Source organism: Montipora capricornis, chromosome 9 (genome assembly GCF_036669925.1).
Source record: "Montipora capricornis isolate CH-2021 chromosome 9, ASM3666992v2, whole genome shotgun sequence".
Classification (NCBI taxonomy): domain Eukaryota; kingdom Metazoa; phylum Cnidaria; class Anthozoa; order Scleractinia; family Acroporidae; genus Montipora; species Montipora capricornis.
The window spans coordinates 20,141,752-20,158,818 of NC_090891.1; the positions used below are offsets into that span (position 1 = coordinate 20,141,752).

The following is a 17,067-nucleotide window of genomic DNA, read 5'->3' on the forward strand; positions in this document are numbered from 1 at the left end:
TGTTGCAAAGAAATGAGCACGGTGACCCCCCATTTTTAATGGTTTTATTTACTCGTAATAGGTACTTGGTTAAGGAGAAGAAAAGTTGGATAGTAGAAGTTGTAGTATTTACATATAAATGACGTGAAACTACATTTGGAGCCCGACACTGAGTGCAAGGTGATGACTGTAGCGGTCCAATTTGCTTACATTTCTTTGCATGATTGAGCAATTTGTAATCACTTTACTTAAATATTACAGCCCGGACAAACAAGTAGGTTTAAGTTCTCAGTAATTCTCAGTAGCTTTTGCTTCATGACAACAGTTTTTCAAGTTGATCTAGTTTCGAAAGCTTCTCGCGTAATTCGGTAAAAAAAACACTTAAAATAAAGGGCATACAGCGTGAAAAAAAAGCACGCTGACCCCATCGTTTTATTACACTTTTTTTTTATGTCCTGTGTATGAATATCAATTGTGTCAAGTTTGAAAAAAATCTGGACGGTACGTCATTTCAAGGGAATTACTTTAGGCCTGTTCCAAACGTCGTGCTACTGCCGTGCCGAACTCAAATGAATTTGGCTTGGCAGTGGCACGACGTTGGCACGGCAGCGGTTTCAAACGTCGAACCTAATACAGTCGTGCCAAATTCAAAAGACAAAACAAACCATCCATCCAGCGTAATAGTATGCAAATAATGCAAAATACATTAAATTAATTTATGAATTGAGTTCGGCACAACAATAGTGCGCCGTTTGAAACCAAGTCGTGCTACTGCCGTGCTGAGTAGTCGTGCCGAACCTAATTTAGCCGTGCCGCGCTTAATGGTTTCAAACGGCGTGTTACTGCCGTGCTTACGAAATGACAATTTCATTTGAGTTCGGCACGGCAGTAGCCCGACGTTTGGAACAGGCCTAATTCCCCATATAATTATTCTACGTAAGATAGCTTCTCTCCCAGGGCTTCTCTATTTAATAGCAAGTAAAATTTTAATCCTTTTTCACCAGATGAAATGATTAGTTACATTATTCTCTTCCCTTTGAAGATATCGCGCTGCGCACGGATTCACTTCAAAAGTTAAAGTAACTTCCCATATTGAGTCCTTTTGGTTTTCGAGAAATGAAAGAGAACCTGACAAATTATTGCCATACATCCTTTTTAAAATTTTTATTTCTGTTGTAATGGCAGTTACAAACGTTACTTGAGCAGCATCGTTTGTAACTGTCAAAACTGTGGAGATCTAGTCTCAACAGTGTACTTTTTTGGGGGGAGGGGCGGGCTCAAATGTTTTGATCTCTCATCTAGAAGTCCCGTAACATTCTCGTCTAAGACTAAGAGCAGTAAGAAAAAAAGGTAAATTACGCTACAGGGATTTTCGTATGATATACCAGTAAAGCTTTTGTTCCGGTACTGGCCCAATTCGGTTCTTTTTATCATCCTCTATTTTTTTCGATGATACAGGTGTAACTATATGATCCTGTTATGAGAGTTTTGATCCGGTACAACACATACCAGTATGATCCCGGGGGGGGGTGCTCGTCGTCTCGCTTAGGGGTGTAAATTTTGGATTTTGGTCTCGCTTAGGGTGTTCCGGGCAAAGCGCCAATATTTTATGCCACCAAGGTCTCGTTTAGGGTTCCGCGAAGTAACACAGAATTACGGGAAGAGAAACAGAAGTCAAATTTCCTTTTAAATTTTCTTTTTAGATAAAAGCATTCGATGATTATGCCTTTTTATCATTAAAACTCATTGCGTGTCGTATTTTTGTGTTTTTAAACGGTCTCTTTTAGGGGTCAAACGCCTAGATTGGTCTCCTTTAAGGGTTAAATTCAAAATTTCGGACGAGCATCCCCGTCTGTTTCATATGGGAGTCCCCCCCCCGGGAGTATGACTTACTCTGGTATGAGATTTTGCACTGGTGTCATGTAAACTAACGTAGAGTGATAAAAGAGAACCGAAATGAAGTCGTATCGTAGAGGAACGAAAGTTGTTCCGCAGGCTTAGGATTATTTGGTACACCGGGCAAAACAGATTTTTTACTTGGCTCTTTCACTGGTCAGTCACGATGGCTTGGTGCGGTCTGCATTTTGTAAAAGAGGTGTCCATCGGCTTAAAAACTGAATCCGATCTGTACACCATGCGCGTGACTGAAGGATTGTTTTGAAGATAAAAATACTTCAAATATGTCTTTGGCACTTAATCCCGAGCGGAAGCAAAACCGCGGAGTCGAACATAGACACGACAGGAACAAGCCAACAACCTAAAATCCATGAGTATGCCAAGTTTGGATCCGCGATAATGTAATCAAGTTGTGTTGAGTCGGGAAAATGATTTTGACTTTCTTTCGCTTCAAACCATTCGTTGATTTTGGAAAATAAAACTCAGAGAGGGATTGCTTTCATGAGGTCAAGGTTACAAGATTCTCTCGACTCATATTTCGCATCGTAGGGACTTTCATTTCTTCTGAACTCTTCAACCAAGCATACTCTGCATGTTGACCAGTGCTAGTTGAATTCCGAAAATGTTACCCTCTTTCGACAAGAGATCTGGTTGGATTGTGAAGCGCGATTCTCAAAACTGGTGGGAATCGAACAAGAACGTTTCTTCAGCTCAGGACTTCGAGAGTGGTCCATTTAGCGATCGTGACCGAACCAAGATGCCCTCTAGATCACGGCATCAATCGCGCTCTCGACAAAACAGTCTTCCCACGATCATCGAACCCCCCGACACGGCGCGGACAGGCACGGAAAGCGTGGCTTTGAATGAGGAGTGTCACACGTCGTTGGGCTCGAGAACTGAAAAGGCCGAAAGAGCTCGATTCTGCATGAAGCGGTGGAAGAAAATAGGTTTGAGCAGAACACACGCATCGTCTTCATCCAGTGTCTATGAGGTACACTTCGAGGTACGTTTGACTCTTGCATCAAATCCAACATTAAGTTCATTTTTTTTGTTAGACTGTTGAAAATTAACGGGATAAAAGAAAAGAAGATTCAGTGGCACGTTTGAAACCGCTGCCGTGCCATCGTGCCACTGAATTCATCTTCACCGGAATTCGTTTAAAAGGGCTAACGCACGTATATACATTATATAACTTCAACTGCCCTCGAAAGAATGCCCTGACATTCCGAATACATCAGGGCAATTTGTCAGAGTAATACGGGTAACATTTTCGTGCAACAATGTTGCGTTGCAAGTTGAGATGGTTTGTTGTGCGTATTACCACCTTGCGCAACAAATTGTCATGTTGCAAAAAAGTAAAAGCGACATCTCCTTATGGCAACACAAAAGTTTGTTGCGCAAGAGGGCGATGGTAATACGCGTAACAAACCAGCAGTCTGGACCTTTAGTAGAAGATTATTCAATAAGGCTTGCACTTATTGCGACATCAGAGCTACTTCGTTAAAACTTAAGACTTGGCAAAACTGAGCCACCTGCTTGCTTCACTTTTTTCGTAATCCGAGTATAATATCGTGCATGTGTTGGAAAGATCGATTCCAAGAGCATCTTTTCCAAAGAGTTGGAAAAATAAAATCATATTTGAATTTTTTTTATAAGATCGTGTACATTTAAAATGTACAATAACTTGATTCGTACTCACTCTTTGCTGCGATCGGGTAGGAGGCTGTTCTCTTTTTTTGTAATTGTGGAAATTCTCAGTTCGTTGACAAAAGATATCGTGTTTTTGTAACAATCTACTAGGTATCCTCATTTAATAGAATCGACGAATTCAAATCGTCGAATTGACGTGGGGGGTCCTTATGTCTTGACGATGCTAAAACATGCCTCGGCTAATTTCAAAAACTTCAAAAACTGTCACACTATCCCCTTTCCTAGGAGAACAGGTGATCGTTTTGATCGTCAACAACTGACGGTCAATCCTGTTACTTACACAGCTCAGTTTTTTATCGGATATCAACTTACGGCCGCGATTACCCGTTCTGTATGACACCTGTTAATTAAGAGCAGCGTGTTGCACTTGTGAACGCAAATTAGACACAAATGCATGACATATTTCTGTTGATATTTGTGATTAATTAACTGTTTCTTCACAGCCACTAGAGAACTTCAAAAGATTGGCAAGAGTAGTAAGGGTTGTTATACGAATTGGACGAGCTCTAAGCAGGTACCTTAAACGATTAATTATGAAGATATAGCACACGTACGCATGGTTTTCTAACAATGAATCGAAATAATGAAAGTGCAAGGCTTACCGCACTTATTGCAGTCGGGTAAAAAGGCCACTACTGGTATGAGAGACTTTAAGTCAAAATCACCTCAAATATCGGTTTTTGACGAGAGAGGAAGCCGGAGTACATCATCATGGAGCAAAGCCTTTAGTAGTCTCCTTCGCAGCCGTTTTTTGGATGTCACGCAACGCTCCCCTCCTTTGGGTGGAGCGTTGCGTGACATTCAAAAAACGGCTGCGAAGGAGACCTAAGCCTCTGGCGGCATATGTGGAAAACCACGCATGGCCTCTGGTTCAGGATTTGGACCAGGGGCCCGTTTCTCGAAAGTCCCGAACACTCTTCGGGCCCGAAAAGCCACTTGTGGGACTGCCAACCGCTTGGTTTGGAAGCCGATCTTTTAACGTTTTCATGTTAACTAAAAGAAACATGACTGTGAAGTTTAATGGGATTTTGACACCCGAAAATGGCCCGTAAAGGTTTTCGGAACTTTCGAGAGCCCAACGGGCCCCAAGTTCGCATTCGCAGATGCTTCCAGAAGTGTCCCTAATTAGGTGCAAGTGTATTTCAATAAGCGTAACGAAGTGTCCCCTTGCTATTCTCTCCAATTTCAACATCACTTGTGTCTCGGAATTACAGAAAATGAACGTCACAAAGTGTCCCTAAAATGCTGATCCTCAAGTATGGGTTAACAGCTGCATTTACCCTAAGCTTAGAGCGGTTTTCAATTGAGTGTCGAAAGTAATCAGCGAATTGCTTTGGTTTATGATTACTTCACCCAGTGATTGGTTTAAAGTTCTCGCGCCACTTTTTCAACCAATCACAAATGAAACCAAAACCAATCGTGGCTTGCGCGTGTACATTTTCCCGCGCTCTGTGTCGACTATGTGTAATTACTTCGAGTTTTGATTGGTTTATCGGATTGTCTTCGTCCTTTTTGATTGGCCGAAGTAATTACTTTGGTTTTGGCTTTACGACACTCGATTGAAACTCGCTCTAAATTAACAGTACCCTTTACCCTTACCTTATTGTTTGAAACAGGTAGCAAATGCTTAGACTTAAAGACAGGGACACTCGTGTTGCATGCCAAAATTGGGCGTGCATCTAATTAGGTTCATTTCTGGACATAAGTGGCCTCGCGAGCTTCAAGTTCCAGTTACTGCGTCAAAGGTAGGTTCTATTCTTTTTCAAAGCACTGTAACTTCTCCACCTATTTCTCGTTTCTTGTAGTGATCCAAAAACCATATTTCACCAGGAAGGAATCTGTAGGTCATTTATTGAAATTATGGAAGGTTCCATAACGACAAAAGAGCAACATCTGAGGCAAAACGATCACCAAAGATCTGGATATTCAAGTCCAGCCCCGCTTTTTGATCCTAAACTGTTCAAGGCAAATAGAGAGGTAAGAAATGTCTCGTATAAGATACACGCAAGGAGAGAAAACCCAGCCTCTCTAGTCTGTTCGCAGTTGACGGCTGACTTCTGTTCATTTGGGCATCGCTTCCTTTTGGCGACTTTTCTCTTCGCACTGAAGGGTATCAAAACCAAAGGGAAGCTAGATTGACCAGAATATCAACTACTTTTAATAACAAAATGAGTCCACCTAAAACGTAGAGGTAGTGGTGGCGGCAGTAGTGAGAGGACTCGTCTGATTTCCCACTAATGTTCCCCGGGTTCGATTCACGGACTCGGCGTTATGAGAGGGTTTCTATTCTCCTGTCGAGAGGTTTTTCTCTGTGAACTCCGGATTTTCCCCCTCCTCAAAAACCAATCTTAAAATTAAGTTCATTATCGTCAACGCCACGAAAAGCGCAGCAAATAATCATTTTGAATTCTCAAGCTTTTACATCCGAACAAAAGCGCTCTGCTAATTTGGCGAAGTAAAAATCGAATCAAATCATTTTTTTTATTTTACGAGAGGGTACCAACGAACATGAAAAAAAAAAACCTTTGACTTGAGTAGAGGATCACAAACTCAACTCCGATATAATGCTCAGTTCGGGAAACGTATACATTGGTGGAAGACTACTCTGGCTCCCTCCAGGGGAAGAAATAATTTATTGTAGTTATTTTGTCTTCTTCTGGACAGATGATCATTGCTAATCATTTCTCGTGACATTCCTTTTACAAAATAGGTTAAGATTAGCAAGGAAGTAAAACAAATTCTGACATCACTCCCGGTGGAAAGGTCAAACGATCAACTTCAAACGGTGAGTGAGTTGTTATTCTCATCAGAATCACTTATTTCCGCCTTTTGTAAAGCTGATATGTTGTCACTTAATTAAGTCCACAAAAGTGTTTTGAGAGAAATGATTCGAAAATTGGCATGTGCTTTGAGGTAGTGCTTTGCTTTGCCGAAAAAAATAACATTTTAGGGAAGGATACAAATGCTTATCTAAACCAAAGAAGAAGAAACACTCTGGTTCCACCGCAAAGTCCAAAAGCAAACTTCCGAAGAAAACTCCGACGAAAATCTTGACACTACTAACAATACACACCAAAAAACTCATCCCCGAGATCATCCTGCTCGCCTCAACCGATGTTTCGTTTGGTTCAGTGTACAATATAATTGTGTAATTGTTCATACCGTAAACCTTCCATTTAGGGGGAGGGGGGGGATTGGTAATTTTCTTCCTCTAAAGAGTGGGGGCTTATTTCAGATTTGATAGAGGATTTACGGTACAACATCAATAATAGGAGGGAACTGTAAGAGGGAATCCTAAAATGCCTCCCCGGCTAGGTTCGAATCCCGCTGTGGTAGTTTTTTCGGACTTCCCCACACGCTTGAAAACGCCCCCACCCCCTTTCCCACCACATTCTAACTTGTCCTTAAGAAAAGTACTTTGAAAAGTCATGAATTTCACACTGGTTTTTAGTTCATCCACTCCTCATTGAAATTATTAGGTTCTTCTTTTGTGTTCCAGGTATTATACGCTCTACAAACCTTAGAATCCTTCTCGGAACTTCCGCTCCATATGCAGCAAGATGTCTGCAAAGTTGCGTGGCTGCAAAGGTATCAACCTCTCGTCAGTCGTAATTATTCTTCTTGCTTTTTGGTCTTTAACCCTGACTTTGTTCTTTGCATTTCTTTCAGTCTCCCACCAAATAGAATTATAATCAAACAAGATCATGTGGCGGAGAATTTCTATTTTATCATAAACGGAGCGGGTAAGTGAAGGCGTGAATCTATGACAATTTGAGTTCTATGGTCTTCTATCTGAACTTTTTTCACCGAAATTTTACAGCAGTTATCAGTCACACGCGCCCCTCAACGACATTTTTCACATTTCGAAAGTAAAATTTAGGTGGACGTCAATGAAATGTTTCCATGACGAATTCAACTGCCGCCAAGAGAACAAAACTATTGTCAAACATTTTACTTTCAAATTTTACTTTCGAAATATGAAAAATGTCGTTGAGGGGCGCTTGTGACTGATAACTGGTGTAAATAGTGCTCCAGCCCAGCTGAAAATCAAAGGTTGTAAAAGATCCTTGCTACACTGTATATAACACCTTTATGTCGTCGGTTAAGTTCCGTTCCAGATTATACTCGTTTTCCACCGACGACCGGTAGCTCAAACGGTTGAGCATTGGACTTTTGGGAGGGAGGGGAGGTCGCGGGTTCAAAAACCCAGGGTGGGACCAACACTCATGTGTCTAATAGAAGCAAAGATGTAAGTGTAATATTCCACGAAATGATTTGTTACTGAAAACTGCTCAATCTTTCTGTCATTGGCATTTTAGTAACGGTGCTTTCAGAAAATGACCCAGCTGTCGAGCAGCCGTTCACATCACTTGCAACACTCAAGAAGGGAGCAATTTTCGGGGTGAGTAAAGCTCATGAGGTGCAATTGTCTCTTATGGACACCTGAAAAATTCAGGCGGCTCCAACGGGATTCGAACCCATGACCTCTGCTATGCTGATGCAATGCTCTCCCGACTGTGCTATGAAGTCACAGTAGGGAGCTTACGAAATGAGGACGGCGACGGCAACGAGGAATACGAGTTCGCGTCATTCATATCACTACGAAACTATTTCATGTCGTTTCGCGTTAAAAATGTGTAGTAACTGTCGAGGAATTAAACTGGTATGGGTGAGTTTGAAGCGTAGAGAGAGAACTGAAAATTCATCGTCATGTGCTGACGTCCTCCACAGAACCTTGAATTTGGTCATTTCACGTCGTCATTTAGGACATGACGGCAAAGAAATGTACCAAAATGTAAAACGCACGTGCAGAGCGTGCAGAGCCGTTGTTTTTGCTCACTAAACCTATTGTTTTGTAGCGTCGTCGTTGCCGTCGGCGTCGTCGTCGTTTCGTAAGCTCCCTAGTATTGGGGTCAGGTCAGTTTGTTGGGCTCATGTGTTCCCTTGAAAGGACTCTGTGGCTCCATAGCTCAGTTGTTAGAGCATTGCACCGGCATCGCAGAGGTCGCAGAGGAATACCGTTTAAGCCACATGAAATCTTCAGGTGTCTATAAGAGACGATTGCTTAATTTGTCCCGTTAGGTGAGAGGATCGATTTCTTTCTTTCATCTACAGCCCGCACTTCAAATAAATATATATGCACTTCTTTCACTCGTGTACTTGCAAACTGTGAAGTTTAAGGTTCATAAACTATAAAGCCGGGTAAATTAATCACCGTAAGAAAAAATTACGGCCTGACGTTTTGAGCGTTTTGCCCATGCAAGTCAGAACGAATTGACCAAGGCCTAACGCTCGAAATATCGGAGGTGGTTAATTTAACTGGCTCATCAACTCTTTTGGTAAAACCAGCTTTTTGTGTTTTACTCCCCATCGACGCAGCACAGCGGGTTAAAACGTTTTCTGATCAGAAAAATGAGAAAATAGACAACAAGTTAAGTTTCCCGCAATCCTGGATTAGCTTAACCAGGCTCTGAACAACTGGGCCCTGGGTACGTGATTAGAATCAAGATCCATCCATATCAAAACATGGCCATTGTTTTTCTGTTTGCATATCTGACTGTTTACGGGCTAATGGACTGGGAAAACGAAAAGACAATGGCCTGTTAGCTTTTCTAAATTCAGTTCGATCTCTTCGTTCGTTGTATTTTTCACTTGCTGATTGTAACCAAAGCTCTTGTGCAAATAACTCAACTGTGTTTTGTTTCCCAGGATACCGCAATTCTTAAACACTGCCACAGAACAGCAACTGTTGTAAGCAGAGATCCTGTGCAGCTGCTAGTCATTGGAAAGGAGGTCAGTACGGCAAATAACGACAAACTTGAGCGGAATTAACATCTCTGAATCAAGAAATAAAACAGTATCCTCCGGTTTTGAGAAAGACATTTTTCGTTATACTAGTGTTATTTTCAGTCGCAAATGTTGATTACAAGTTGAATTTTTCATTTTTTCGTCTCCTTCTTGGTTCTAAACTAAAACCATTTGGTGTTGTGTTTTCAAATCATTGCCGCCCCGAAACTTATCCCTCGAGGCTAAGATTTTACTTATCTACCTCCAGGGAAAAGTGACGTCAAAGGCTCACTAGCTTAAAATTTCCGCGAGTGAATACAGCTTATTATAAATGCAAAAAGCGAGTTTAAAAGTCTGAAAGCCCAAAACTCCCGTGCTGCATGTTAATTCTGCGGCGTGCACACGCATTGCATCTTAAAGTAGTGAGCCTTTGACGTCATTTTCTCCTTGAACCAGTTCTCTGAAGAACTTAAAGTTAGTAATGGCGGACCATTAATAGGAAAATTCCAGTTAAAATAAACAGGTGTCTTTTTTAAATCAAGGCTTGAAACTTTGGTCTCTTAGTGTTTGGTTAACATAGTTTTGAAATACAAAGAAAAATGAGAATTGAATTTTTGGTCACAGGGGCACTTTAAAATACAAAGCAATAGGCCTTAATCACACAGGGACCATGTTGAGTGAAAACTCTTGTTTTTCTCCACCGAAACTCGTTCCCAAACATTTCAACTCGAGGCTCAGGGTACGAAGTCTGTTGTCTATGGCCAATATGGCCGCCGCGCGAATAAGGCCCATATATGGCGTTCTTTTTCAAATTAAAGCTTACTTATCTCTGAAAATGCATGGTTACCCCCAATTTTCTTTTTGGATATCAAGAGCATTTGCTAAGTTCTGCTTTCTTCGCATAGTTTTAAACCGCGAAAATACCCCTGTATTAGTGAGCACCACCGATAGGAAACCCGTGTATCTCGAGATGCGCAGAACGTATGCGCAATTACAACAGTAGGCACCGTCCTTATATCTTTGTTCTTTCATGCTTATTTCTTTCGTTTTTCGATGCCGTCAAATTTATCCTCCCATCCGTCATTGGAGAAACGTCGAGTTAAAGTTCCAAAGGAAATCATTGAAAAAAAGCAACGTCTTCTTTGCACATGCGGAGACAACGAAACGGCTTAGTTGGCTGTGTAAGATATGCTTTGGCTGACCCAAGATATGATGCAAGGACCAGCCAGGAAGCCTGTGGCCTGTAGCCTGTGGAGTAACATTTTTACGTACAGTATATTGGCAAGCACCTTAAAATTTATACTATCAAGAATTCTTACCTTTACAAATACATTTTAATATACTGTAGTTTATAGTTATAGTTGAGTAGTCATAGTTTTGATCTTTCTGTAAATAGCTGATGAATTACCCGTGGTTAAATAAAATTAATAAATAAATTTCCCTTTTTTTTTCTTTTTTCAAAGGATTATCGAAGGATATTTATGGGACAAACTAAAACAGGAGAAGAGCCAGCGCATTTAAAGTTTTGTAGGTAAGTTTCTTGTTCTGTTTTCCATGCGGTAAATAACACAATCAAAATTTGAACTGTTTCTCGTTGTTGCTATGCCGTTTCTCTTTTACGAAATTCATTAATCTTGCTATACGTGCGATTCAATCGTCTTGTCAGCAGACATTTATTAGTTACACCCGACACGAAATCTTTAGGACTTTTACGTTGCTTTTAGTTAGCAAACTTTTGCTAACGCTTTCAATCTTGAGAAAGTTATATTATTCTTGCAAAATTAGCGGTTTTTGTAGCGGGCATTTAGTTGTTGCAGATGAGATCCTTGCCACGTTTACAATAACCTGCTGGCAGGTTCATCCGTTGAAAATGGCGCGCGGTCAAAATATAAGGGCTTGGTTACTAGTCACCAAGCCCTTATATTTCGACCGCGCACCGTTTTCAACGAAAGAGCCTGCTTGCAGGCTACGTTTGCAATAATTTCTTGCAACTACTTTTTCTTGTGCTCCTGGACATGAAAGCAGTTATTCAATAGGGGCCAACTTAATTATTCTTGTCCATAATCAAATTTTTTAGTTGCTGATGCAAGGTTTGGCTGGCCTACGCCATTTTGAGTTATTCGGTTGTCATTCAACGTATTTCCTTTTTTCTACTTTAGCCAGTCGACGAAACAGTGTGATTCAGTCAATTGACGTCATTCGTCCAATAATGAACAATAATTTGGTTTGGTCGTTGTGTTGTATATACGGCCTTATTTAAGGCCCGTTTTAAACGTCGCATTTTACATGTGCTGAATCTAATGCAAATGAGAAAAATCTATTGTTTCTCTTCATTTGCATTAGATTCCGCACATATGAAATGCGACGTTTAAAACGGGTCTTATAAGACCGAGGTAACTTAGAGAGAAAATATTGGATGAATGACGTTATTGCGCTATTGTAAAGATTGAACAGTTTTTGATGCCTCAATAGCCAGTAGAGGCCAGCAAAATTTGCTGAAAGCTTTTATCTTGCACCGTACGACGTTTGAAGAAAAGAAAACAAGAATGCCTTGCTGCGAAAATGATCTCATAGACTTCTATTCCTCCCAGGAGTTTGGACTTTCTCGCTGATTGGCCTGTGGACTTACTACTTGCTCACCCAGAAAACTGCCTTTTTCAATACTTCAGGTAAGTTGCTTAAATAAAAACTTTGTTTTTGTTTCTGGTAAACCATAAGAATTTTTATGTTGTAGTTTTTGTTTGTATAGTCTCTGCCCATTACGTATTTCAACTATGCGCTTTGATTTGTGCTCGCTTTTGTTTGTTATCTCGTGTATTTTGCCTGGGAAGTAAGATCACAAGAATTTTAGTGGGGAAGGTGGTAATATCAAACTCTGTCAAGATAAACTCTTAGGCCCTCCACAGACTAGGGATTTAGTTGTCGACAACTATTTGTGATCGACAACTAAAAGTTATCGACGACTAAATATTGCCGATAAAGGGATTCCACACACCGGCGCTCAAATACTGATTTAGCAACCGATACTTTTTAGGGCCTCCACAGACTAGGGATTTAGTTGTCGATAACTATTTGTGATCGACATCTAAAAGTTATCGACAACTGAAAATCGTAGTCTGTGGCGCAAGTTGTCGACAACTACACCCCAAATTATTAGTTGTCGACAATTGAGCAGTTTCCCTTTTCGAAAAGGGAAACTGCTTTGTGGTCGACAACTAATAGTTGTCGACGGCCTCATTTTTTGGCATTTTCCAAGTGTGTGAAAACTTTTGTTTTAGTTGTCGACTACTTTTAGATCTCTGCGCTATTGTGTCAGCGGCTTTCCCCCGCCGGCTAAAACGTGTGGATTGCAGAAGTAAAATACTTGGTAAAGAAAACATTCTTTTTGATCTTCCTTCTCTACATCCCATTCTTGGAGGTGGCAACGACACTAACGATGTCCTTTCTTGCCGTCATTTTGAATGCACGAACACGTGAGCATGCGTAGTAAACCCTTGGTGCTCAACCTCCCTTCGTATAGGTTGCTAAATCAGTATTTGAGCGCCAGTGTGTGCAATCCCTTTGTCGGACTTACTTAGTTGTCGATAACTTTTAGTTGTCGATCACAAATAGTTGTTGACAACTAAATCCCTAGTCTGTGGAGGCCCTTAGTTGTACTATTAGCTGTCGACAACTAAGTAGTTTCCCTTTTTGAAAAGGGAAACTGCTTAGTTGTCGACAACTAAAAATTTGGGGTTTACCATGTCGACAACTTGCGCCACAGACTACGTTTTTTAGCTGTCGATAACTTTTAGTTGTCGATCACAAATAGTTGTCGACAACTAAATCCCTAGTCTGTGGAGGGCCTTAGGGTCGTAAAGTGGCTAAGAAGAAAGTGCTTCCTTCTTTACGGCAGCTGCAAAAGGTTGTAAACTCTCTGATCTTCTCGACTAGGGAAGAAAAAGCATTGTGCCCGTCTCTCATCGTTTGTGCGTGAGCACTGCTTTGGATCTTTAAAGAACCTGCACACACATTTTACGAGGGAATTTAAAGACGCTTTCCATTTGATAGAACTGACCGGCCAGACCGGGCATTTGGAAGGAATAACTCTGGAACGCCTTGAAACTAACACGCTTAAAATAAAAAATAAAATAAATTTATAATTGACCACTCCCCATAGGGGCTTTTCAGGGCCAATGAAACACAATCAACGAAACGACAGAACACAAGTGCAGTCGAGAATTTGAACCAGGGACTACCAGGAAAAAATTCAATGAGTGGTCAGAGCGGGTCTTGAACCCAGGAACTCCGGATCTCAAGGCAAACGCCCTAACAACTGGGCAATACTGCCTCCTTCGAGGAAGATATATACTCCTCCAGTGGCCCTTCGCGATCACTTTTCTTTCAAAACTCCCCAATTATCACCAAGCGTTCGTTCAAATTCTTGAATTTTCTTTGCAAATGGACGGGTCTGGTCGGCCAGTTCTGACAAAAGAAAAGCGCCCTAAGAAACGACGGCGTCTACGTAAACGACAAAGCCCGCCAAACAATTAAAAGAGGAAAAGTGATCCGTGCTGCACGTGCGGCACGCGTAGTAATATGTACATTTCTCCTTCGTCAGTACGATTATGACGGCTATAGCCTGGTTCACACGTACGACGCAAATGCAAATGCAAACGCAAATGAAGTTCACACGTCCAACGCAAACGCATGGGAAGTAAGACACTCAGGCGCAGTTCAAGTCCTTCTTCCAAGATGGTGGACGAGAATGAACCTGTGTGTGTGTTTTTTTTTATCTTGCGTTTGCGTTTCCCCGGTTCACACGTGTGAAATGCAAACGCAAGAAAAAGGGAAATTTCCCATTTGCGTTTGCATTTGCATTTGCTTTGAGGTAGTTCACACGTGTATTTCCTTGCGTTTGCATTTGCGTCGTACGTGTGAACCAAGCTTATCCGTCTGCACCAGTCCGGCTGTAGGATATTTCACCCATATCGTGTGTAACATGAACTAGATGGAACTAGACGCTTCATGACGCGTACCCTGGGCTGCCTGGGGTACGTGTTACACAAAAACAGAAGGCACTAAATTAGGTGGTATTGAACTGCAGCGTTCCAGTTAATTTTTTTCAAGTGGGGGGTGATTAAGACCACATGAGGGGTCACCCAATTGTCGTACCAGCGGAGGCCCTTTAGCTCACGTTCATACGTTTAACGTCCTGTCCCATTTTGGGGTCTTTTAGTTTTTTAAGCTTTGGCAATAAATTTAAAGATAACACAACACGCACAGTAGAATTCACTCGCTTCTTCTTTAAATAAATAGTCTGCAAAAATTAACTGCAAATTGCTCTGACGGACGTTTTCCTGTATGTCATGCATGGCTTGCAGTCGCCCTAAGCACACGTTTATTGCACACACTAAGGAAGGACTGAAGATGTTGTTTCCCCTTCATAATTCCTCTTCTTTTCAGTCTAATCTGATGCCAGGTCAAAACAATTTTTAGCTTTATGTTTGCATCAAAAAGTACCGTAAAAGCCCGGGAGTTAACAGTAAAAGACAAGCCAAAAGACAGATGAAGAAAAATGTAACATAGTACAAATACATAACTCTGAATCGAATTCTCATCAAGAGATTAATGACAGACAATCGTAAAAACACGAAAATTTCTGCAGTCTCTGACTTTTATGAATCAAGGGAAAGGTCATGATGTTCTGTCAAAAGGAAGAAATTGATCACGTGCTAGGCAACTATAAAGTTGCACGGGATCACCTTGTGTCAACTGAATGAACTACGGGAAAGAATGTTAATCGTTCGTCGTTTTCAGAGTAAAACAACGTACTTTTCAGCCAAGAAACTTCCGTCTTTGGTTTTTTAATTTTGTTTTAATATTTAACTGAATACTTACATTTCATCTGTCTGGTCAGGAAGCCTTCTTTGTCGGGTTCCTGAGAAACTTATCTATTTTGACTTCAGGGTGAACTATTTACACAATCATGAGGTTGAGCGGCCATGCATTGAAAATCTAAACATCTATGAGATACAAAAACAGACTTGCGAATTAAAGCAAATCACAATGCTGACAAGCACAAAAGCAAAAGAAATGGCCGTTTTAATAAATACGAAGTCTTTTACTATCTGAATGTTTTTGGGTTAGAGTAAAGCGACATATTATAGAAAAATCTTCGTGATAATGGAGCTATGTCACGTAAATGATGTAATTTCAGGGCACTCAAAATTCGTAAAAAAAAAAATTCTTGTCTCCTCGCGTATCACATTTCAACGCACACATGTGAATTTGTTAAGTTCGAATATTACACAACACGATGAATTCATAAAGGCCACCTTTCCCAGCAGAAAATTGAAACAAACAATATATTTGCTATTAGAGACAAAAAAACCCTTCCTATTTCATTGCGTGCGTGAAAACCCAATCGTGTCAAATTACCATACCCAACAAAATAAATTTCACGATCAAACCCTTTTTTAGAGAACCTTTTCCTTGAATAATGAAGCACAAAAGACTACAAGCTTTCTTTCAAATAATTCTTGGCAGTCACATTTCCAAGTATTTTTTACCTGAAGACTGTGCAGAGTTTATTACAAATAAATACAAATAGCCAGACAAGAGAGATTACAGATCCACTTAAGGTGTTCGATTCCTTCTCTGTCCTTGTTGAACCCATAAGTTACCAGAAAATTTTCCATTTGGTTTCAGTGTTTTACATAACACCACACTTGGTGAAATATTAGAAATACAGCTTACTTTGATTACGGATCGACGGGCGAAAGATTAATGTCGAAGTACATTACTTGTCGCTTTTAAGATTCCAGATATTTACTTTCCACCGCTGTCTTGTTTATCCAATTGACGTTCCATTCTTGAACTCCATAAAAGGTACATATTTTTTAAAGATCCACCAAAACTGCACCATTTTTGTTTCAATGACTTATACGCCATTGCAAGTTAATTAAATATTCTATTGTGTCCACCAGCGAAATCTACGTATTTCTCCTTTCCGCTGAAACCCATTAAAATACGCGCAGAAGACTCTATGCACAGATACCACTTAGTAGAGGATTGACAGGAAAGACTTTTCCCGACGAGGAAAAAACGGAGAGATGAAACGTAGATTCCGACTGTGTTTGGCAACCCAGTAATAACACAGAGTTACATTTTTGATGTGACGTTTTCGTCACCGTGGCAGTCGCTGTTTCTTATCTCCCCAACGTAGGGCGGGAAATTTCCGGTTTTGTGGCTGTAGAAATGGGCGAAATCTGTGACCCTGCATGCTCCTATGCGAAGCTTACAAAACTTATGCTCGAACTTATGCACTTTTGTCATCGTAGTCAATTTATATAGGTAACATATATGTTTTAAATCGCATGAATAGATACGATTGTGACTTAGATGTATGAATTGCATTTATTTCTCTTTTTCTTCATTTTCATACAAGACGGGGTTCAGTAATTGTGAAAGACAGCAACAAATCCGACTGGCTCTGCGTAATAGTTTCGGTAAGTTGAGCAGATGTTGTCATAGGGAGTGCTGAGTTTGAGTTCAGTCACTTCATTGTATTTGTGGTACGGCGTTTTTACAGACCGAGTTATTTTTAGATTGATTTTCCCGCGAAACCAGACCTTCCCAGCTAATCACAAGTCTTGCATGAGGAATTAATACCCATGGGATTCAGAATGGTCACTCGTGCAAATTTAATTCGTC

At 40.7% G+C, this 17,067-nt stretch overlaps 1 protein-coding gene across 1 annotated transcript in view; it reads left to right on the forward strand.

Annotated features, from left to right (window-relative positions):
• Positions 1-1,960: 1,960 nt before the first annotated feature.
• The window catches only part of LOC138015703 (cyclic nucleotide-binding domain-containing protein 2-like), a 23,358-nt gene continuing 8,251 nt past the window's right edge, over positions 1,961-17,067 (forward strand). Inside the window, exons 1-11 of the mRNA XM_068862814.1 lie at positions 1,961-2,878; positions 4,029-4,099; positions 5,391-5,562; positions 6,296-6,370; positions 7,085-7,173; positions 7,255-7,328; positions 7,905-7,987; positions 9,295-9,378; positions 10,836-10,903; positions 11,964-12,041; positions 16,802-16,862. Of these exons, the coding sequence (XP_068718915.1) occupies positions 2,498-2,878; positions 4,029-4,099; positions 5,391-5,562; positions 6,296-6,370; positions 7,085-7,173; positions 7,255-7,328; positions 7,905-7,987; positions 9,295-9,378; positions 10,836-10,903; positions 11,964-12,041; positions 16,802-16,862 (1,236 nt within the window). The 5' untranslated portion in view covers positions 1,961-2,497. The remainder of the gene's footprint in view (positions 2,879-4,028; positions 4,100-5,390; positions 5,563-6,295; positions 6,371-7,084; positions 7,174-7,254; positions 7,329-7,904; positions 7,988-9,294; positions 9,379-10,835; positions 10,904-11,963; positions 12,042-16,801; positions 16,863-17,067) is intronic.